General features: G+C 39.2%; 1 protein-coding gene across 1 annotated transcript; it reads right to left on the bottom strand.

The window, feature by feature from the left end:
* Positions 1–1,362: 1,362 nt before the first annotated feature.
* On the bottom strand, positions 1,363–23,540 carry rps6ka4 (ribosomal protein S6 kinase, polypeptide 4). Its single transcript, XM_053485445.1, has 18 exons — positions 22,492–23,540; positions 19,528–19,599; positions 18,553–18,620; positions 15,746–15,896; positions 15,289–15,404; positions 14,846–14,953; positions 14,230–14,310; positions 13,563–13,666; positions 12,992–13,142; positions 12,724–12,885; positions 11,986–12,111; positions 10,745–10,878; positions 10,443–10,536; positions 10,185–10,355; positions 8,432–8,623; positions 8,103–8,262; positions 4,939–5,099; positions 1,363–4,329 (listed from the first exon to the last, which is right to left on the bottom strand). Exons 1-18 carry the CDS (start codon positions 22,583–22,585, stop codon positions 4,138–4,140), a joined length of 2,337 nt encoding a protein of 778 aa, XP_053341420.1. The 5' UTR covers positions 22,586–23,540; the 3' UTR covers positions 1,363–4,137.
* Positions 23,541–23,840: the final 300 nt, after the last annotated feature.

Raw genomic sequence — 23,840 nt, 5'->3', positions numbered from 1 at the left:
AGATTATCAAACACAGAGGATATTAATTATACAGTAATTCTGACATATAGTCACATACAAAATGCTTAAAAATCATAAAGATAGATATTATTAATTAATTAACTGTCCAAAGTTTCAAAACAAGGATATCTATTATTATCATTAGTGGTAGTAGGAGTATTAGGTGTCTGGCCTGCCATGCAGAAGGGCCAGGTTCGAACCCTAACCACTGGACCACTGTGCTGTTCACAAACCTGGATAAAATATGAGGGTTGGGTCAGAATGGGCATAAAACCTGTGCCAAGTTCTGTGTGGATTGGATGGTCACCTGTGGTGATGCCTTGATGGAAGCAGCACAAATACAAGCAACAACAGAAGCAGTAGCGGTGGTGGTTTTAACCGTTTAATCAATCAATCTGCCTAACCTGTAACATCGCCGCTTGAATTTAAACTGATGGCATGCAGAAATTCAGTTAATCTACAGCTTAATAACTAAAACACTCACTATCACTCATCGTCTATACTGCTTTATACTGTATGCAGAGTCCAGTGGAGAACATGCAGACTCCATGTATGCAGAAGCAGGAATCGAAACCGGACCCTGGAGGTGCAAGGCGACAGTACTAACCACCAAGCCTCTGTGCCGCCTTAACTTAAACACAAGTTTAAGAACCTTATATATAATCCCCAGCGCCCAAACCTCAGCCACTGGATGCGGTGCCGGTCCCAAGGTGGATAAAATAGGAGCGTTGCGTCAGGAAGTTGCTGTGTGGCTAAGATGGTCTGTTGACGGGAACACCCAAAGAGCTAACAGCAGGTCTACATATCCATCCATATATTGAACACATCATTATCACTCTTTTTAACTCTTACTGCTAAACTTACCATTTATTTATTCTTTTTATTACAAGCTGCTTAAAATAAACTGCATGTTAAATATTTTTAAAAAAAATTAAATGCTGTTAATTTCTAACACATCTAACTTAATTAAATAGTGTGCATGGAAGGATCATAAACTAAATAAACAGCCTTTATTGAATAAATATTGTACATACTGTATATGTACGTGTAATTTTCCTAATATATGAATCCATGCTGTTAAAAAAAAAAGTTCTGCATAATATCTGTTGTACATTTGATACGGTGACAGTGGTAATATGTTTATGCTTCTTTTCTTTAAACACAGATGTTATCTACCACCCTTAAGGGTGTTTCAGCTTGTTTAATTCAAATGTAATTGTTCTACAGAGAGCCTGATGAGAGAGAGCCTTCCTTACAGAAGAGCTTCCAGGTTGAGTCAGTTTAGAAAGCTTGCACCGTTCGAAATCCTTAGGGAAGCTATTCAGAAACGTGTTTTAAAACTGAGGAAAAAGAAAGTGACAATTTGTGTATGAAGATATTTAATCTGAAATGGAAATGAAGTGGTATGAACGTTCTTAACCCTAATTCAACTTTTAAAATAATAGTAATAAAATTAAATGTTTCAAAATATTACAGGTGTAATATCACAGTCAAATAAGAGGCTAGAGGATATTTAAGAATAGTGAAGTGATTTATATTTTATGTTAAAGTTTTAACAGTGTTTTCAATTTTGGGGGGAAAAAAAGGAGTCTCTCATTTTGCCTTCAAACAGTGCATTGGATATCAGTTTCATAATGCTCTTTTTTTTTTATAAAAACAACCGTATTATCAGAAGACGAAACACCAATCGTTATATAAAAATGTAAAATAGTAAAACATGCAAATTCAGAAATTAAAACATAAGATACATATAAAGGACTCAAAACACCAACAAGAGAAACCAAAGACAATCAAAATCATCATTACAACAAATAAACGCTTTGTGATCGAAACCATGAACATTTTCCATGATTATTTCCATTAATACTATTTTTGTTTTTTGTTTTTTTAGTGCAGTGTGCAGGACTCGTCGGAGCAAAGAATAGGATGTTCCTTACGGCGAAAAAGTACATCACTAAAAATAGACGCACGAAATCGCACAGATCCCAAATAAAGCAGGCAGGAAGCCGAAGCCATTACTCAAAATAACACAGCAGAATAAAACGTAATAAATATTGAAGATGTGAGACGCCGTTTCTTTTTAAGCTGGAAACACGTCATCAGACTCAATCTCAACTTGTGCGACATCATCAAAGTAGAAACATTGAAGGATTCAATTTTTTAAAAAAAGAAAAGAAAAAAAGGACATGTTAAAGTGTATTATCAGTGTGTTTATCAGTTAGAATTATGAAAAGTGTCCTTAAATGCGGCGGACTGGAATTTGTTTGGCATCGTCACATTTGAAACACTGAAAATCGAATAGATTGAAGATCGAATAGATCAGAAAAGCAATTCAAAACTCAAACCATGTTTCGATTGTTCACATTATTTTCCAGATGTTGACACAGAGGCTAAATGGAAAAAAAAAAGAAGAAAAAAAAGTGAACACCCCAGAGTGTGCTAGTGCTTTGAACGCCGCTTTGGGCCCTTCAAAGCCAAGTGCATCTGACAAAGTTGTCATCGCGTCAGGACGATGACCAGCGTGTCCTTGCTGGAGGATTATTTTTGGCATTGAAAATGAGAAGAATGCTGCATTTCGGGACAACACGGCACAGACAGACAGCGGCATCACGGTATCCCAAACCTCATGAATGGTTAATGAGTGTCCTCAGTGACTTCACGCTCTTTATTCAATCTGTCCATTCTGGTCTCTTAGTCTGCATTCTTTCAGTCGCTGTTATGAGATCACCAGACTCCAGAAAGAAAAAGAAAAAAACCATGAGATTCATCCTTTCCAGCAGCTCCTAAAGAGATGGGACTTGGGATGAGAGAGAGGGGAAAAAATGAAAAGTGAAAGACAGCTTCGCTTCTTGATGCTTTCTGTCTCTCACAGTGTTGGAGAACACACACTTCAGACGCAAGTGTGCTGAAGCCCTTTAAACATTTCAAAGGAAGGCAGGTGAGCCCCGATTTTTGCAAAGAAGAGGTGGTGGAATTTTTGTTGCTGTTCAAGTAGAGTGTGTCTAAAGCCAAAAACAAAAAAATCCTCTGTTTTTGTTTTGAGGATTTTACAGAGCTGGCATGCAAGTTCACACACGAGTCACTTATTATAAGATGCACAAACTAACAGACAGACGGTAAAGATGCAATAAGTAGGAGTTATGCTTTTAAATCTAAAAGTATCACGAAACGAAATGCTCACTTTTGGTTAAAGAGACTGATAAAAATGCTACAACGTTGTAACGAAAACTACAGACCATACACAAATCAAGCACGAAAAAAAAAGGCACAAAAGCACAAAAAAAAAAGGAAGCAAAAAGTATTGTTCAGGTTTTCCTACCTATTGCACCTTTAACATTACAGCGACATCCTAATGCTCAAATCATCCTCCTCCTCGTACATGAAGTAGCACCAGTCAAGCGATTAAGCACTCGAGGTTTAGAACTAAAGACTTTTGCTAAAGAGTTGATGACGATTTTTCAAGTCGCTTATTTTTTAAATCATGTGATTCAGCTTTTAAAAAATAAATAACCTCATGCATATATTGCCATTGAGCACGTTCTCGTGACAAACGCCGACATTCACTATTCATCCTAATGTATACAGTATATGATTCATATAAAGCTGTTCTCTGTAGATGTCAATTTGTACAGTGACAAATATGCATTTCTTTTTTAAATATACTTATTTAAAAAAAAAAAAAAAAAAAAAAGAGAGAAAATTCCCTTCAATCCCATATGGCTTTTCTGTCCCGGCATCCTAGCCTTGTTATATCTCCATTTCCCTTTTGAAAAATAACATTTCTCGCTTAAAAAAACGCTTTTTGCGCACCGTCGCACAAGGTAACATTTCATTAAAAGTGTGTACATTCAATCAGATCGATACGCTCGCGTCGTATTAAAACATCGGAGTCCACTTAAAAACAATGAGTCACTGAGCTTCATCAAATCTGCCGCTTGATCCTGCTATAGATTCATACATGATGAACTTTCCAGTCGTATTTAGTTAAACGACTGTCTATTGATCAGTCTCAACCAGGCTTATTTCATCTTTTGTTTCAGAATCTCTCTCTATCGTTCTCCCCAGTGACCTCACTTTCTGGATTTAGATGTCAAGACGGCGTGAAAGCTGAGGTGATGGACATCAAACAGGTTTAAGTCACAGTTTCGGGTCGTCCGGGTTCTGGGCCTTAACCAGAGAAGCTGACGAGGAAGATGAGGAAGATGAGGACGAAGAGCTGCGCCGCGTCTCCACGCCCGTGCTAGTCATCTTCAGCTTGCGGCGTTTGGCCAGTGGTGCGTTGTCCACGCTCTTCAGGAAGAAACCCTCTCGCTTGCCTCTGTTAAACGCCTGATGGAGACAGAGGAAGAAAAAATATATATAATAATGATAATAATCCAGCATTATTTAAACCCAATAAATCTGACAATAATTCACTTCCTGCTTTCTGAGAACAGATTTTCTTTTAAAACTGTGGCTTTTGTAACTGAAGTGTCCTTATAGGAAAGGGCAGTGTGACAGGAGAGCTCTTTTATCACACCCTGAATAACCGCTAACTCTCAGAAACACCTCTGAGTGTTACATAAAGCTGTCAAATGCCCTCCCCTTATGCCTGTTATACTCGAACAGCTCAAACTGTCATCATCAAATGTCCTCAGAACCTTGCGCTCTATTCAGGGGACATCATTTACTGTATATTCTCTAGAGATATAGGCTTATAGCATCAGTCACACTCTTAAACCTGATTAAAAAAAATCATTCTGACACGGACAGAAACTTGCCATCAACAGGCTTTTAGTGTTGGGAGTAAATCATCCTCTTATGAGCATGTCATGTTATTCATTTTTCCATCTTGCAAGTCATGACCAGAGATGTCTTTTTATCATTTCTGGGCTGAAAAATCTATCATGGAAAAGCCAGTTTATGTCTAATGATTAAAAGATGATGCTGCTGGTTAACCTTGAACGTGGCATTGACGTAGGTGCGGACGGTGGGGCCGCTGGACTCCAGGACGTCAGGCGTGCACAGGGGGGTGGAGGACACTCCTCCGCCCTGCAGCCACGCGTTCTCTTTCAGATCTGAAAGCTTGAGTCGCCGCTCTGGGTCCACTGTAAGCAAACCTTAAAGACAGAAATGGACATTATGAATTGGCTATACTAAGACAAAGTGGATTGTTAGTCATTGATGCATTTACAGCAGTGTCCAAAAGTATTAAGACAGCATACTCATGTATAGGCTCTGGCTTGCACAAAACAGATTATTTCACTAATTCGTTCTAGACGATCTGACCGATGAGTTGTGCTAATTGCTAACTGGACAACATTCTATGTGATAATAAGCCTTCTCAAAACCTAAACCTAATAGAAAACTATTGGACAATGGGGAGGATGGCAGGAGCAGTCAAGAAACCGTCTTCTGTACATGATCTCCAGAAAGCAATCAAGCAGGTATGGATTGATCGAGTGACACCAGACGTCTTTTTGACTTTATGTAGGTTTTGTATGGAATAAGATCACTGTCAAAAATATTTGTGCATAAAAAAAAAAAGATTTGTGTGTAATTCTGTCTTTTGTCTGAGTTGGATTCCAAAATCTACGGCCACGACAGCTTACAGATACGAGATTTTGTGTGTTTGTTACAATACAACTCTGAAATATACGACTCTGACCGTTTACAGACACAAAACTCGTTTTTACAACTCCTCTGTTGAAAATACGTCAAAAATGTAAAAAAAAAAAAAAACTGTCAAAGATACGTCATCAAGGCCACATGCACAGGCATTACTATCCGAATGAAGAGGAATCAATTTGGCGCATGCTCCTCGCCACTGTTTTAAACCATTGGCGCCAAAATGCCAGATCAGCAGCCGAGCGCTCTCTCATCGTCTCAGGTAGGTTTTTTTTTTTTTTTTTTTCCCACAGATTCTGACATGTTTAAGAGAAGTAAAATTACAGAGATGTTTAAACCATAGTAAGTAAGATTTTAAAAGTTTTAAACGGTGGCGGGGCGCATGCACCATATCGATTCCTCTTCCCTCGGATAGTAATGCCTGTGCATGTGGCCTTGATGACGTATTTTTGACATTGGTTTAACACACAGCATTCGTGGGCGTGATTTCGCAATTCGTCCGTGAAACAGAGGAGTTGTAAAAACGAGTTTTGTGTCTGTAAACTGTCAGAGTCGTATATTTCAGAGTTGTATTGTAGCACACACACAAAATCTCGTATCTGTAAGCTATCGTGGCCGTAGATTTTGGAATCCGACTCGGACAAAAGACAGAATTACACACAAATCTTTTTTTTAACGCACGAATACTTTTGACAGTGATTTTATTCCATAGTTTTGAAGAATAAAGGACTTCATATTAAATATTCATTGTGGTAAAGCAATCCTTTTGCAATATTAGTTTCTTGATTGTCATTATTTTAAACAGACACTGATTAATTACATCCTCACATTCCAGGATGGTGACTATGGGGTCACACCAGGATGGTGACTATGGGGAGTGTATAGGGATCAGTTTCAATAAGCAGGATTAAACACTTTGAAACACTGACTGGATCTCAATTATTTTGGACAGTGGTGGCTAAAACAGTACGGATCTGTGCCTCCGCATCTCCGCATTGCCATGGTGCCACTGTTGAACCTCTGACCTACTGTAAGCTCCTAACCCTATCCGCTCCAGGGGCGCTGTATCCGGGCTGACCCTCTGCTCTGACTCCAGATTAGTCATACTTAAATCATACAGGATTATTTAGGTGATAAAAACAAAATAGGCAACTAACTGTAGCTGAACTGAGTCAGTGTAGAAGTAAGCTAACATATAGGAACTCGAGATACTTCGTCTGACAGGATTCATCTTCCTGTGTTATTAAGGCGTAACAAAAAGTATTCGAAAAGACATGACACACAACAAATACTCTCCAAGTTCTTTAAAGAAACAGTTTAAAGCTAAAAATTTAGTCACATTTGTATGTACACTAGTATGAATACTGGTTCCTGGGCTACCAGTTCATCAACATGTTACTATTCCACCTACACCTTATGACTAATAACATGAGTCACAATCATGATGACTCATTTATAACTGTAGATCGACACACTGGGCATGAACGCAGGTCCGTGCATATTGAAAATAAAGCCGCAAATGTTACACTAAACACGGAGTTGTCCTAAGGCAGCACTGCATTTAAAATTTTTTTTTTTTTTTTTTTTTTAATGGGAAACTGATGGGCTGCTAGTTCTAATTATACTGTTGCATCAGTTCATTTGTAACCGCGGTGCGAGCAAAGATTAATGCCCCACTTGTGATTTGCACAAAAGGAAAGCAGCATGCAGTGGTTCGTTTTTTGTGGTCTGAGGGTGTATCTGCTACGGAAGAGCAGAAAAGGAAGTGTTTGAATATCTGGAAACAAAATTCGGACTGATCCTCTAAGGAACGTGAAAGTTTCTTAAAGAGAATCAGAACTGGTGATGAGACACGGATTCATCGCTATGAGTCTGAGAGTAAACGGCAGAGTATGGTACAGAAACATCCGCCCGAGAAAAAAAGTCAACCATCAGCTGGAAAATTTATCAATGCTTACCATTTTTTTTAGATTTTAAGCGCCAGTATTGGAACATTATCAGGATAAAGATTCAGCAATAAACAGTATTCGTTACAGTGAGGCACTTATTAAAAAGCTGATGCCTAAACTTTGGATTAAATGCAGAAAGCTGCTATCCAGGGGGGTCATGATCTTGTATGACGATGTACGTCTAAACACACTTCCGCCCACACTTTCAACGCTCTTCAAAAAAATTCGTTTTGAGGTTTTAAAGCATCTTCACTATAGTCATGATCTCGCACCATCTGACTTTCCCCTGAAAGCAGGCCTATAGTGACAAAGATTCACAGCAGTGCATTCGTGTCTCACAGCTCAGCCTAAAACATTTTTAATGAGTGAATATGAAAGCTTGTTGAAAGATAGACAAAATGTATTAAAAAATAAAAAATGTATGTGGGAAAGTGATATATTTGAGAGCCAGAGTGTGGATAATTTTTGACACGTACATTATAGATAATTTATATTTATAGATAAATGCAAAATATAAGGTGATCCTGTAGTAGCTGGAGAATCTACCTCTGACTAGATCTTTGGCCTCCTCAGACACGCCTTTCCAACCCTCGCCATCCAATGAGAAGTCTCCTTCTTTAATCTTGTGCATGATGTCAGCAGCATGCGATGAGGTCATTCCTTTCTTTTCACTTAGGAATGGCACTTGTCCGGACAGAATGGTGTACTGACCAAAAAAAAATGTTTAAATACATTACAGCGGGAATTCTCATATGTAAAAATTATTTTAAATGCAATACATCAGTCGAAAGGAAGTAAAGACTAAAACAAACAAAAAATAACAATTACAAATCTCTCATCTACTCATATATCTCATGCACAAACAAAACACACACCAGGATGACTCCAAGGCTCCAAAGGTCGCATGCCTTGTCGTATCCGGATTTGTGAAAGAGTTCGGGTGCAGCGTACTGCAGGGTGAAGCACGGCGTCTGCAGAGGAGCGCTGCCTGCGGGAAACAGGCGCGCAAACCCAAAATCGATCACTTTCAGCAACGAGTCTTCGGCTTCATCTGCAAAAAGGACGTTCTGACAGAGGGATGGAGAAAGAGAGCCGGCAGGAGGAAAGAAGGAGGGAGGAGGAACAACATATTTAGCATTATTGAGTAATGCGATGATTGCAATCAATAAAACCTTTTTCATCAGGTCAGGTCAGATGTCATCCAAAACAACCAAAGTGGCCTGTTTGAAATATATTAGTAAATGTGACATAAATCAGAATGAAGAACGAGTCCCTGGGACTTGATACCACAACCTTCAGCAGCTCCAAAGGAAAACTGATGCATGTTCGCCCTTAAGGTCTGTACAGAGTGTGTGAGAAAGCAATAAAAGACCATGCGACTCAAAATTTACTTATAAATCAGTCAGTCCGTTAAATTTAGTATGGGAAATCCCTTTATGATCTTTTGTGTTGTATTTGTTGTATTTATTAATAAATAAGTAATAATTAATAAATCTAAGAGTTTCACTTCTTCATTGAGAAGAATTTAGCTCAACATCCAAGATCTTCAGTGTAGTGACTGGTTGCTTTTCTTCCCAGGCAGCCCTCATGTCTGTGTTTCTTTTTTGGCTCTCCCTTGTAGTTATGCTGTCATAGTTTGTGTTTCCAGAGTTTCTGCTTCCACCCTGCACTAAATATACTTTTACCTTGTACCCAACTGTTCTGTCTCTCTCTCTATCTCTCTGTCGAATTACACATGGCGCTTCTGAGCTGCCAGTATTCCAGAAGCCCTGTACCCCTCTGGACCTCTCCGTCTCCTCCTGGTGCGCCGCTTCTGGTTGAAGATCTCGTCGCATGGTGGTCTGCTTGGGATGCACATTGGACTCAGCTGATGCAGACAGCAGTTCTCTGATGACTTGTGACTGCAGTTGCTCAAATGTTCTGGCCTGAAATGCCTAAAAACACCTGAGCCTCCAATAATGAAAGTGGACTTAATACTTAAAACTTAAACACCTCTGCTCTCAAGGTTTCTTCCTATTGCCATCTCAGGGAGTTTTTCCTTGCCACTGTCTCTCTCTTTTCAATTTTGTATTTCCTCACATTTTTCATGCTCATTTCACTAATATTCTTTTGATTCTGTAAAGCTGCTATGCAACAATGATCATTGTTAAAAGCACTATATAAATAGAATTGAATTGACCTATGCAGAAGGCATAACTACCAAGAATACCTAAACACCATAAGGGATCATTTAGGTTGTCAAGTAAAATACTTGTATTTCTTAATTTGTGTTATCAAGCGTATTTTAAACACTTATTTGCCCCTGCTTAAGCCATTTGTTGTCCTGCTGACCACACACGTTTGACTCGGGCTGAACGCTGTACACACACACACCTACTCATCAGGCAAATTCCTGCATTTACATGCAAATCAGATGCAAATGCAGTGTTCTCTCCTGCAAAGAAAGCAATTAGGATCTTGTTTGTGGTGTACAATGGATGAGCTCATAACCGCTACAACTATGAGTCTATTACATTACCTTTATAAGTGCATTACCTCTCTACCTATCACCGTATTAAAGTTATATCAGGACTCTCATCAGTTCATTATCTTTCACTTATTCATTTATTTATTCTTTTATATATTTACCTCTGGCTTGAGGTCTCGGTGCACGACTCCGGCCTCGTGCATGAAGCTGACGGCTGACACCAGGCTCTTCATCAGCTGACTAGCCTCCCCTTCGGCGAACAGCTTCTTTTTCTTCAGTCGCTCCAGCAGCTCACCCCCACGCAGAAGCTCCATGACCATGTATGTGTGGAACTGAGAACGGAGTGATGGGTAGACAATGAGGAGTAAATAATGACCTTAAGAGACGCGAGAAGAAGTGACGACGCGAGTGTCAATTACCTGATCGGTGTAGACCTCATGGAGGGTGACTATGTTGGGATGAGATTCACACTGTCGAAGTGCGGCGATCTCCCGCTGAGTCATGGCCTCCATCCTACAGCAAGACCACAGACATCAGTTTATTATTTATGCATGGGCAGAAAAGCTTCCACTCAGAATCCCATAAACTGCCTAGAGCCAAGAACACTGAAGCAAAGACTAAGACTCCCATCTGAAAATGAAATAACTATATCTATGCTGCATTTGAATATTTTTATTTATTATTTTTTCTGTCCACTAAACGTAGTCGTTGCTCTGCACACCTGCGGCTGACGATTTTAACCGCATACTCCTGGCCGGTCTGCTTGTGCCTGCACCTCCTGCAGATGGAGAAGCTGCCCTCGCCCAGTGGTGGCTCCTGAAGACACAGCTCGTAATGCAGGAAAAACTGGGACTCCTAGGAAAAAGCAGGGAAAAACAGTTCAAAAGTGCTTGAGCAGATATTTAGACGATTAGAATTACCCAAAGACTCCAGAATTAGTGGCGCTCTATATGACACTTCCCTCACCCATAGTGAAAAAAACCAACAACAAAAAAACAAGATATAATAAACGAAACTTCCAAGCATCATTGAATCCTTTCTTGTGGGCACATGAGACTTTTTGTCCATTTATGTAGTCAGTTTGGTGGGAAGAAAAAAAAGACGACATGGAAATGACCAAGTCTTCTTATTTTGCAGTTGTAGAGAACACACATTACTCATAAACTTTAAGATAAATGGGTTGCAAAATTTTGTACTCATTTTATAAGTAATTAAAAGTTTTCAATTAAAAGAACATTGATTGCATGAATCCTCATCTTGCCCTTTACAAACGACAAACCAGGAGGAGTGAAGAAATTTCTCATGAATGAAGGCGTAAAACCGATTGACATTCACAGGAGACTTCGAGACACGGTACGATGATGAGACTCTTAGCCTTAGTAAAACATTCGAGTGGTGCAAGCGTTTTTAAAGAAGGCCGCACATCAGTAAATAACGATCCAGGCTGAAGTGGCACGGAGCCTCGCATTCAGTGAGTTGAATCATCCTTATCCTTGAAACCGGGGAATAACAAGCGCTTATGTCTGTGAGAAATGTACAACACCATCATTTACTTGCATATCCAGAGGTCGGCTGTTGGTTACTGCTACATCCCCAAATAGTCCTGGCCTCGCTACATGCTATTTCCACATGTTTGGGCCATTGAAGGGGTTCCTGGGGGGCCAGCGTTTCAACCATGAAGCAGGCAGTCCAGTAATGGCTCTGACATATGAAAAAACTTGGTGTCCAAGAACTAGTGAAACACTGGGATAAATGCGTTCGTGTAGCTGGGGATTATATAGATAAATAAACTAAGAGACCTTACTCTCATAACTGTGTTCTGTTATTTAATCAAAAGTCCCAGTTTGACTTGAACATCCCTTGTACAATTCAAAATAAAACAACCAAGGAATAATACAGATGACATGTTCAACCTATTCCTACATTGCCTTTAGGAATACCAGTGTTAATATGATGCAGTACCTTTAACATGGCGCTGCGCTGAACCGTAGCAGAGCCGGGTCGCTCCACACTCACTGGAGCGTCTAAGAAATCTCCCATCACTGCGTTCTTGTTGAACAAGATGGATGGAGCTACAAATGAGTAGCCCTGCAATCAGCAAAGATGGTAGAAGGAGAGAAGAAAAAGAAAGATATTTCAGCGATGTGAAAAAAGGAGCAAGAGTCTGGTCTGGTAGGGGTTCACTGGGGAGTATATTGGGGTGTTTATTTATTTTGGTGCAGACATAATGTATTAAATATAAATTATCCTGTCAATATTCATATCTTATAAATCTTATACGGTAAGATTTAGATTTGGTTGTAGGTTTAAGGGAAGAAAAAATAAAATAAAAAATATGCAGCTTTTTTTAAGTCAAAATTAAAACCTTAGAGTTGACCAAAATCTGTGCTGCCCCGTTTAATCATAATTATACTCCTCCTTTTTTATGAAATAATCAACAGTCACTGTGATAAGCTCAAACATGCTTAAACAACAATTTAACTTTTAAATATGTTATAAAATATAATCTTAGGTAATGTTTTCTCTTTCTGCTTGTTTACTGGTTTATTTACCGATTTGTATAAATGTTTATAATTATTATAATACAATAAAACTCTTTTAAAAAATAAAGATTATAAATAACTACCAGATAAAAAGACATCATTAATGAGCAATAAATAATTAAATAAATGGAAAAAAAAAATAAAGATGTGCGTGTACCTGGAAGAGACGGTCAGTGCTGGGCGGGGTGCTAGCAGGGGAGTAGACCGGCTCCATGCCTGTGAATTCCTCAGCAAAATTCCCCACGTCCAGCTCATTACGCAGCTCTGGCTTGAACGGGCTCGCGACCTTCTTCGCCGCCAGATCGGCCCAATTTAAACTCTACAGCGAGAACCGCAAATAATCTCAAACTGCACCTGTGCAAAACCTTCACAATACCACAACAGTAATACACTAAAGAAATAGCAAAATGAGGGATGTGCATCACCTTGAAGAAAGGATGACTTTTAATATCCTCGGCTCCTCTGGGCCCAGACCCCAGTCTCTTATGTGGGTCTTTTACCAGGAGCTTCCTGATGAGGTCCTGAGCCACCGGCCCGATTATAGACGGGAAAGGAGGCTCGCAGCGTAGAATTCGCCTGGAAGAGCGATCAGAGATCCAGAGATAGAGATTAGAGAGATTAAATCAGAGAGGGAGAGACAGACGAATGAGAAAAATGAAGAGACGGAACAAGAGAGGCAGACACGAGAGAGAGGCAGCAACTCTAAACGGATCAAACCTCCCCCACAAGCTAAGCTAAGTGCTTCCTAAAGAAATTCATTAGAGGTTTTACTGCATTATGGAATGGGATACAGAGGATGAAGGATAATGTTATAAGTGAACAGGGAAAATAAGGCAGAATAAATGAGTGAGTGTATGTGTGCGTGCGTGTGTGTGTGTGTGGGAGAAAAGTACAGTGTGTGTAAAAACACTGGGGAGTCTGAGTGGAACTACAGAGCACGGATGAAGTGGACGTGAGGAAAATAGTAGAGCGAAAGTGTGTGTGAGAGAGACTCACTTGGACACCTCGCTCTGCGAATTCCTCTCGCCCTCCAAGGTGAAAGGGGACGCACCAGTCAACAACTCGAACATGAGGATCCCCAAACTCCACCAATCTACTGACTAAAAACACAAGAGTACAGTAACAGCATGGATAATTATGAACAGGAAGATGGAAAGAATTAATGAAGCAAGAAAAATAAAGAATGGAGGAAAATGGGATAGAATGAGGAAATGAAGAAAGAGATTAGGAGAAAAGGAAAAGGAAGGAAAGGAAATGAAAGGGACTAATTCAAGTACGAGACAGATGGAATTAAATTAGTAAAGGAAGGACGGGTACGAAAGAAGATACAAAGGAAGTAAGTAAAAGGAGAAAGGATGGACGAAAGGAGGGAAGTGGGTAAACGATGGGTGGAAGGATGGGAGAAAGGAAGGAACAAAAGAAGAAAAGAAGGATAGAAGAAAAAAATCAAGGTAGGAAGGAAGCGATGAGGGAAGTGAAAAAGGAAGTGAATAAAAGAAGGAAGTGAGAAAAGAAGGTGGATAGACAAAAACAGACAAGCAAATTGATAGAAGGAAGAAGGATGTATATATATACACACACACAATTGGGCAGGAAGGAATGAATGAAAAGTGGAAGAAAAAAAGGGACAAGCTAATAAGCAGACATTATTAGGAGCTCTAACCTTGCCATGGCCGGTCTTTCCTCTGATGATTTCTGGGGCCATGTACTCAATGGTGCCACAGAATGAGTACGTCCTCTCTTTCTGTTAGCGCAGGAGAGCACGAGTCGAGACATTGTAAGAAAATTTTTGAATTGGGGGATATAAAAAAATAATAATACTAAAAAATAAAAAAATAAAAGGTTTTGCGCATGCAAAAATTCATAAAACACCCAATTTTTGTGCTTATTATGCTAGCTAATGTATGCTTAACAGTTTTGCTACTAGAAATGCAGTTTGTCATTTTAGAGCACTCTGCTGTCAGATAAACACAATAAAAATAAAAAGAACACGAAGCTTTTGGCTTCCCCCAACTAACTCTACCCCTCTATTTAAACCTCTTATCCCTCACAAACTGCCTTTCAAGAAAAGGGGGAGAAATGAGCAACTAAATTCCAGCCTGAGGCTGAGATAATTCCCTAGCTAAAATTCCCATTTAAGGCCAGACCATTAGTTTTCATAGCGGTTGAAAAATTTGCTACCCTCAACTCCTTTTTTTTATATATATTACCCATCACCTACTCTATCCTCACCCAAGCGCAACACACCAGAAGTTCTCCTGCACATTACAGATACTCACCTCCTCCTCCAAAAACTCCTTACTCAGGCCAAAATCCGTGAGCACCACATGACCGTCGCTATCCAACAAAATGTTCTCCAGCTTAATGTCCCGATACACGATGCCAAGCTGCATGTAAAATACATCAGACACAGAGTGGAGCTGTTACAACGCCAGCAGACACATTAATCCAGTTTACGCTAATCTTCAAATGTACAGCGTGTCATACATTAGACGTATATTTAGATATATAATAGAATGGTTACAATAGAGCATAAGACATAACACAAAGTGATTATAATAGAACAGAGGAGTGTAAAAACATGGTTCTGGTTTCTGCGTTATTAGATTCACGCTTATAAATACGTTAAGAGGAAGTGAAACAGCTGGCTTTGTGAAATACCGCGGCTCTCTGACTGATAAGGGAAGCAAATTTAAATGCGAGTAGATCCTGGATGTCTCACCTTGTGCAAGTGCTCCAGCGCGAGCACGATTTCTCCTATGTAGATTCGCACCTCATCCTCAGAAAAGTGATCACGCTGGTAAAGGTGAGTGAACATCTCTCCTCCGCTCACATAATCTATATATATACACCAACAATAGCAGTTTTCATGGATGACTCAGTTTTTTTTTTTAACCTTTGTCCTCTTTTGCATTACTTACTCATTTCTAAAACAATCTCTGCCCTTTAAAGTAAAGCGTACAAATAATATAAATACACAGAGATATCCTGTCTAAGTTTAACACCTTCAGAGCAATCAGATGTAAGAATTTAAAAAGCACTGAGGTATATAAATATAAATAAAGTATTCAATAAATACAGTTTATTGGCAGGTTAATACCAAAATAAATGAAATCTATATTTAATGTGTTAAAGTCTCTGATAAACCTTCATTAAATTGGATTAGGCAGAGTTCTCACCCAGGATAAGGTGGAGTTTGGTCTGGGTCTGGAAGGCGTAGTGCAGAGTGACCAAGAAAGGCGACTGGCGAATGTGTTCAAGAACCTGCCTCTCTGTCCGTGTGTGCTCTGCCGTCTTCGCTTTCTGAACGATCGCTGCCTTCTTCAGAACCTATTTATATACAGAACAAGATTGGTCTTGATCCTCGCAGGATATTTCAAATACCACGTCATCCTCCAATCATGGACGTGACTGGTACAAAGCTGTGACGTTTATTCCAATAGTCTCAAACTGACCTCTTTAACATGTCACAAATCATTATACAACAGTGGGTTATGACTGAGCAATCTGACTGGATGAGAAGCATCCCACCAGTGTGATGATAATGGACAGTAACAGCACTGGAACGTTTAACAATATTTATTACTCCGCATCCTACACAGTTACACTAATTACACTTATTAACTGTTGGTTGCAGCATGGGTGAAACTGGGTCTGTGCAGTCCGCCATACTGATGAGAGAGCAGCTACATGCCAAAACCCACATTCAAAACCTGTCAAGGATGGATGTTTAGCAAGAAAACACAGCTGATAACGTTAGGTTATTTTAAACAACACTTTGTCTACTTAATAAATCCTTCTAAGCTGTTCAGAAGTGCCTTCATGTTGTTTGGCTAAATAGTCTTCGTAAAAACTTAAAACCACTTTCACTGAACACGATTGGACGTGCTGATAACCAGAGCAACAGCATGACCTTATGTGTGATAAGTATTTTCCTTTTTTTTTTTAAAAGTACTGACTTTAAAAAATAAAATAGTTATGGATTTTAGGCTTTGGTGATAAATTTGCCCTATACTGTACTTTACATAATAAGTGTCCAATTAAATCCCCAGAATTTTTTTCTTTTATATCTTTCAATTTCCAAATTACAATTTTCACTCCAAGGCTATGTAAAACTTTTCTAACTTCCGACTAACCTTATGCTTTTATAAAGTATAAACTTTGAAGCAAAGTATGATCAGTGTATAAAAGAAACTGTATTGTATAAAATTTTAAGTGGTTAATAAATTATCAGTTGTGATAATTGATTTAAGAAAAAAGTTTAGCACCAGGTAGCACCATCATGCACGAATGAAGAATAAAAATGATTTGTTCTCCAGCACAAAGTGGCAAAGAATGGTTTGCGTTTCAGAGACAGTGCAGGGTTGCCATACTGAACTGACTGTGGAGGTTAAACCAGAACCCAATGAATCTGCCAATTCATATTATTTAGTATTTTCCAATTCAAAGAATTTCCGCATCATATACAGAGAGAAGCATTTCGATGTACAGCCGTCACTGGCAATTTTTTCACATGATAAATAAACTTGAAACTGGAAATTTCCTTTTCTCATCCATCTTGTTCTGTTTTGAGAAACTCTCTCACAATCTCAGAAAAGCTTCAGGCCAGACTTGTTTCTCTTTTCAATCTCTGAGCACAATCCGCTGTACTGAGTGTCATTTCCAAGTCTTCAGTGCTTACAGTCAGCAACAGAGTCCTGTTGTTACATAATTCAACATCCTTCCTGACATGGCTCAATCACCAGAAGTGAAGTAAACAAAGAACTGTAGCAATCTTTATTCACTACATACACAATGCTTTACACACTGCCAGGTTTAAAAAAATAAATAAATAAATAAAAAGGAATAATCCAAAAATAAAAAAGGCACACACTAATATTATGTTGACCTGCACATAGCTTCAACAATTGTCTCAACAACCTTATGCAACATCACAATCTTTTTATTCCATTTTGATTTAAATTTATTTTTTTGGTTGAGTTCTTGTACTGATGATGGGACAGTCGGACCATTCTGTTAAAAATCTTCTCCAGCACATACTACAGACTTAAGGTCAGTGGCAAATTCATGCGTCCTCATGCTCCCAGAACAACTCTTTCACAATTTCAGGTATTGTAGTACTGAAATATGCCAGTGCCATCAGGGAAGTAAAACTCTGTATATGTGATAAACTGGTGATTCAGTACATTCAGGCCATCAGCTGACTTCATTTTATTGCCACATAATCATTTTATGGCCTGAACCATATAACCAGCTAACGCAACCCCAGATTATAACACTGCCTCCAGAGGCTTGTACAGTAGCCAGTATGCATAAGGGGTGCATCTCTTAAACACATTGTGACTCTGGAATAGTCAATCTGGACGTGTTCTGACCTGTTCCCATCGCTCCAAAGTCCAATCCCTATGCTCTCTAGCAAACTGATTACTCTTACAAGGTAACAAGTTGTTTTCTCATGAACACTCAGCTGTTTAGTTCTCATTGCAGTAAGTGGGAAAATGCTCTTGCTTTTACTATTAAACATAGCTTTGGATTGTTTTGTCCTTTTATTATGACCCAACTTCAACAAGAGCTTAAATTATCATCTAACGATCATCATTCATTAATTTTTCTGACAAAATTTCTTATGTGAAGAAATTGACAGGTTTTAAAAATGTACTGGACAGTTCTTAACCTAATACCAGTAATATCTCCTTAGATTTCTTCTTTGTTTTGCTTGTTGCAGGACAATAATTTGACCTTTCTGAACCTTAGTAACATCTCCATAACTATGTGACACGTCTTCTCGAAATTATTGCTTAAGAAATGAGTTAGGGTTAGTTAGCTAAGGCTTGTTAACAACAGAAGCATATTAATCATTCCATATTTAATATCCAATGAAATTCATTTAGTTATTTAGTTATTTAAATCCATACAGAAAATTTTGTTTTGTCCGGGACAGGTATATATATTTGTATAGTGACAGAAAAAGCAATATTAAACAAACCTTCATGGCATAAAGTTTGCCTTCATCGTGGCCACTGATCTTCCGGACTAGGAAGACTTTTCCATAGGCTGGTAAAAAGGAAAATAAAAGAGTGTAAGATTTCAGGGTATTTGTGAATAACTAGGTACAAGATAAGAGCTGAGGACAGACTGGCATGTTGTAGTCGGGGAGAGAGGGGGTGAATAAATGGATGAATGGATATAACAACAGAGGAAGAGGGTGAATTTGAGCAAGAGGCAGAAGAAGCAGAGATATAACAGTGATAGACGGAGAGAGATGCCAAAAGACAATCTGACAGAAAGACAGAGGGAAAAAAAGGACAAAGAGATTAGAGACAGAGAGAGAAAGGGAGAAGTAAAAAGGAAGAGAAGGATAAAGGATTAACCATTTGTCTTTTCTGTTATATTTCATCACTAACTCGTGTATTGAAAATATAAGTGTTATTATTTATCATATAAAGTATTTTAGCAAATTTAATTAAAGTACTGTACATTTCTGCTGCCTTTACACAGATTACACTCTATATTAAACATTAAATCATTTCAATATGTGAAGCCCATTACTAAAAGAATAAAAACACAATGGGTCTCTGAACAAATTATTATACTAAAATACATAGTGATATTTTTATATCAGTGACCCTGCTGTATATATTTACATAAAACAAACACATTCATAATTGGCTTAATATGATTTAAACCCATATACATGAAAAGCTATAGTGATGCAAATTGCTATTAAAATGATTTCTCTATCAGTTATTAACACTCTGTGTTCTGTGATTAGCATCTCATTTAGACACGCGCCGTTACAGAGCTCCAGAAGGCCACCGGCTTCGACACCGACGCGGTTTAATTTCTCAGCACAAAGCGTTATAATGACCTCGCGAGCCAAAACAGAAAGACTGCAGGCAAGCAAGAGGAAATAATCACTAGCGGAGGAATGTTTGAGCGGCAATCTGGCCGGGTTTCTCACCTCCAGTGCCGAGCACTTTGAGAAGTTCAAAGTTCTCCATGCCAACTTTCTCAGTGTGTCCTGTGAGGTTCGCTGTGGAGAGCAACAGATAACTGTGAGAGGGATTATCAGTTTCTCATTCACACACAAACACACAAACAAACACAGTCTTTCTCGGTCTGTCATCTTGACACCGATAGTATCAGGGTCAGGGACAGAGCAGGGTTGCCAGATTGGTTTGCTTGTTCCACATTAATCAAGGCTTAAATTCAAATTCAAATGCTGCCAAATTTACCATGAAGAACACATATCAATATATTCCGCCAATACATATTTCCGCCATTTTGACTAAAAGAACAGCCGGCATTTGGAAAACCGGGGTGGATTTCTTATTAAAAACCTAAATGCCATTTGGGTTCATTGTTCTTTGTTAATTCCTGAGATACAGAGACTTGTACTGCTTATGTAATTACATAGAAAAATAATGAACAATTGATGAAACTTGGCAGGAAGAGGGTTTATAGTAATGCATTGGTTTTTATGGCAACTTACAAGGATTTGAATGACAATCTAAGCCTTATAATAAATATATTATAGATGTATTGGTAAACTTTTCACTATGAGAAAGTGTTCAAGACATAATCTGTAAATAGACAGATACGACCGACAGATAAGACCGACCGACAGACAGATAAGACCGACAGACAGATAAGACCGACAGACAGATAAGACCGACAGACACTGTTGTGCTCGAGGCTTGAAACATTTTAGGATTAGTTGTTATACGAAAATAATTTTATTCCAGCTGGTAACAATAAACACAATACCAAATACCCAAATGCTATAAGACAAAACATTTCACCATGAACACAAAAGCCATCACATATTGTTTCATTTTCAACACCACAGAGCAAAAGGATACAAATCTGATTCTGACATCCATCAACTACTGACTTAACCGAGTTGCCAAATTATGCAAAACATCACAGGAATGACGCCGGCCTGCTTTGAGTCTTGTCCGATGCTCATGTGGAACATCTGTGTCAAGTCAAACCACATCCCACTCGTAACCCCAGGCATAAAATAGTATGTGTTCAGTGTTCAGGGACCTCCAACGGCTCATGCTGCACATTCCTCGATGTCACCAATAGTCTGATTTTGCTTATTGTTTGGCATGAGGTGTCACGCCAATCTCAGGACTGCATCTGAAAGCAGTCCCAAATATTAATGTAATCTTGTCGGACACCCAGTACAAATTGTGCATGGATGCAAATCATAGATTGTTATGACCGTGGTTTGTGTGCTACACTTTCAGAAAATGCCCTTAAGGGTTTTTGTAGGGTTTGCTGACAGTGCACTGACAACTTTCCCCATATCTCAATCTCTTACACCTCTCTTTAATCTATGTTCATAAAACAGCCCACTTGCTGCACTTCCATATTCCTTATATGGTAATACTTCCTATAGCACGTTTCCGTACAAATATTCATGCAATTTCCTATGGCTCTTTTTTGTTCACCCTGGGACATGCTCATTACCTCTCTACCTGTGTAACAGATGTACGTGACACAAGGCATGTTGTTGAGAACTTAAATACTTGGTCTACTTCGATTAGTTTGTCTCCTGGTTCGGCAAGCATGCCGGTAAGCGTAACGAGGCACAGGGAACACATCAAGCAATAATCTTTCCTTTAATTCATTTTAAACTTAACAGCGCATCTTATCTTTTGATGTTTTTTTTTTCCCTTCTTTATTCGTTTTACTTTGAAATGGGGATATGGTGCACCATTAAATAAATTATTTGGTGAATTCCTGTCTAGCATTTGCCTCTCACTCTCTCAGTTCAGGTTTGACTCCTGGTCGGAAAACCGATCCCCAGACACTGAGAAGTGTGCCACAAGTAAGGGCACTTCTGGTAATAGTCCCATGCCCAAATAATCTGGCGAGGTTTGCGGATGACCTGCATCACATCCGACAGATTAAGACTGTTGCTGGTCTTTTGTCTTCTCCCATCGAGGGGTCGTTATCTGATCCGCACGCAACTTGGGACAGGTTTTACACCGGATGCCTTTCTGACGCAACCTTCCCATTTTATCTGGGCTTGGGACCGGCACTGCCTACAGTAGCTGGGGTAAACCCGGGCCTAACACTGAGCCATCAATGACAATCTGACATATTAACATCAATTAATATTAATATTAGGATCAATTATTTGTCAGCACAGTGAATTATTATTATTTTTTTTTTGCATATCTAGTTAGAAACCTGGGGTCAGAGTGCAGGATACCTCACCCCTGGAGCTGATAGGGTTAGGGGGCCTTGTTTAAAGGCTTTACACTGGCAGCGCTGGGGGCTTAAAACCCCTGACCTTCTAATCGATAACACAGAACCTTAAAAGTTTAAGCTAGCAATGATCCAATGTAATAAACTGACCTGGAAAAAGAGACATACACTATATGAGCAAAAAAGTAGTTTGTGGTCAAACCTGTTAATTATTACAATCCAGGTGTTTCAATCAAGCACATTAAGACATCTTGGACAATGCTGTGCTTCTAACTTAGTGGCCACAGTTTGGGAAAGGTCCTTTTCTATTCCAACATGACTGTGTCCCAGTAATGACTATGAAGACATGGTTTGATGAGTTGACTGTCTATAAACACTCTACAGAATGAATGGGAACGAATTCCCACAGACAAACTTCTATCCAAAATCTTGTGGACAGCCTTCCAAGAAGAGTGGAGGTAACATCTTGAACATATTAAAGTATATGTATTTGGACACAATCAGTCATTACAAGTCTGAAAAAATGATATGATGATATAGATTTTGGAGATGTTTAGAGATGATATGTGATCCTCTGTGATGGCTGCATTGCCATCACAGTTAAAGGTGCATTAGTAAATAAAAAGTGTGATATATAATTGTAGACTTGTTATGAAACAGAAGGTGGATTAAGATGACAGGGGGTGTCGAGGTGATCACTCACCGGTGGTGATCTCATGTTTGACGGTGCAGGTTTTCTTCCTGCTCTCTCTGTCCGAGTCTTCACTGCTGCTGCTGCCGCTGCTCTCTCCAGACATGTTGCTGCTGCTGAAATTCAGTGTTCACGGATTTGGACAGAGTTCTCTTCCGGTGTACAACCATCTATATAAACCGGGCTTATTTACAACCGCAACCGAGTGTCTAAGACCATCAAGCATCAGCGTAAATCCGTGTGATCAGGCTCATAGTGCTTGTTATTTATTTTTCTCCTCTCAAATAAATCCGTCAACACACAAACTCTTCCATTATATTTTAGATTTCGGATTTAAACAAAAAAAAATCACTCCTGATCCTGACTTAAATCGTTTGTTTGTTTTTAAACAAGTAGACACCGAAAAGAAACAGTTATTTGCGGACCGTATTTCCTACTTCAAGCTATCGGCTAAGCTTAAAAACTGTTAAACAAACACAGCGAACCTATGTCCAAACCACCCACACAGAAACCCCTCTTTTTTTCTTATATTATTAATTAATTGATTAATAAATTATTATCATTCATTCAGCACTTTACACGACATTTATCAATGCTAGCGTTAGCATTAACACCTAAACAATTAGCATTAAGTGCACGGACGCGCTAGCCGTGAAGCTAACACCGACGCTAACAGGCTCTCCTCTTGGTCCTGACACTTTAAAATTAAAACTCCATGACATTTCTCTTTAACGCTCATTTTTTAAAGAAAAAAAATACCCCGTCGCTTCGCTTGAAAAATACAACAAAAGTAACAAACCAAATGAATTAAAATATTAAATAATTGGAATGGAAGGGGGGAAAAAAGTCTACACTATGAGCTACTTCAGCTACGGAAGCCGAAATGTTTTCAGCGGCGCCGTCGGGAAGGTTGGAAAGGGAAGTTGTTTTAGCGTCGAGTTCACACCCAGAACTGGTTCCATCCTGGCGCAGCCGCTCCCCGGGCTGGGCTCCGTCCAAAACACCAAATTACTGCCCTCAATTCTAGTGAGCCAAAAGAACAGCGTTGAGGACTAGGTTACTTCCGGAACTGTAGTAGTGGGCTGGGTGGGTTTTGGACCAAGCCCTGTTTGTCAAAGTTTTGTAGGGACACGAGTCTACATTCAAAACTATACAGCACCGATTTTTATTCATCTAACAATTCAAATAGTTTACATACAAGTACTCATTACCTTCAGGGGTGGCACGGTGGTGTAGGGGTGAGCACTGCTGCCTTGCACCTCAAGGGTGTGGGTTCCATTCCCACCTCAGATCTGTGTGTGTGTGTGTGTGTACAGGTTCTCCGTATGCTTCGTGGGTTTCCCCCCACAGTCCAAAAACAT

This window comes from Clarias gariepinus, chromosome 24 (genome assembly GCF_024256425.1).
Source record: "Clarias gariepinus isolate MV-2021 ecotype Netherlands chromosome 24, CGAR_prim_01v2, whole genome shotgun sequence".
Lineage (NCBI taxonomy): Eukaryota > Metazoa > Chordata > Actinopteri > Siluriformes > Clariidae > Clarias > Clarias gariepinus.
Note: the sequence above shows the minus strand (reverse complement) of the source record. Positions and strands in the feature narration are given on the sequence as shown.

Bases quoted from the DNA above. Each gene is read 5' to 3' on its own strand.
- rps6ka4 (XM_053485445.1), bottom strand. From the start codon at position 22,585: ATGTCTGGAGAGAGCAGCGGCAGCAGCAGCAGTGAAGACTCGGACAGA. The intron at 15,405-15,745 runs GTGAGAACTCTG...GTATATATATAG, and splicing joins CAAACTCCACCTTATCCTGG to ATTATGTGAGCGGAGGAGAG. The intron at 14,311-14,845 runs GTGAGTATCTGT...CTGCGCTAACAG, and splicing joins AGGAGTTTTTGGAGGAGGAG to AAAGAGAGGACGTACTCATT.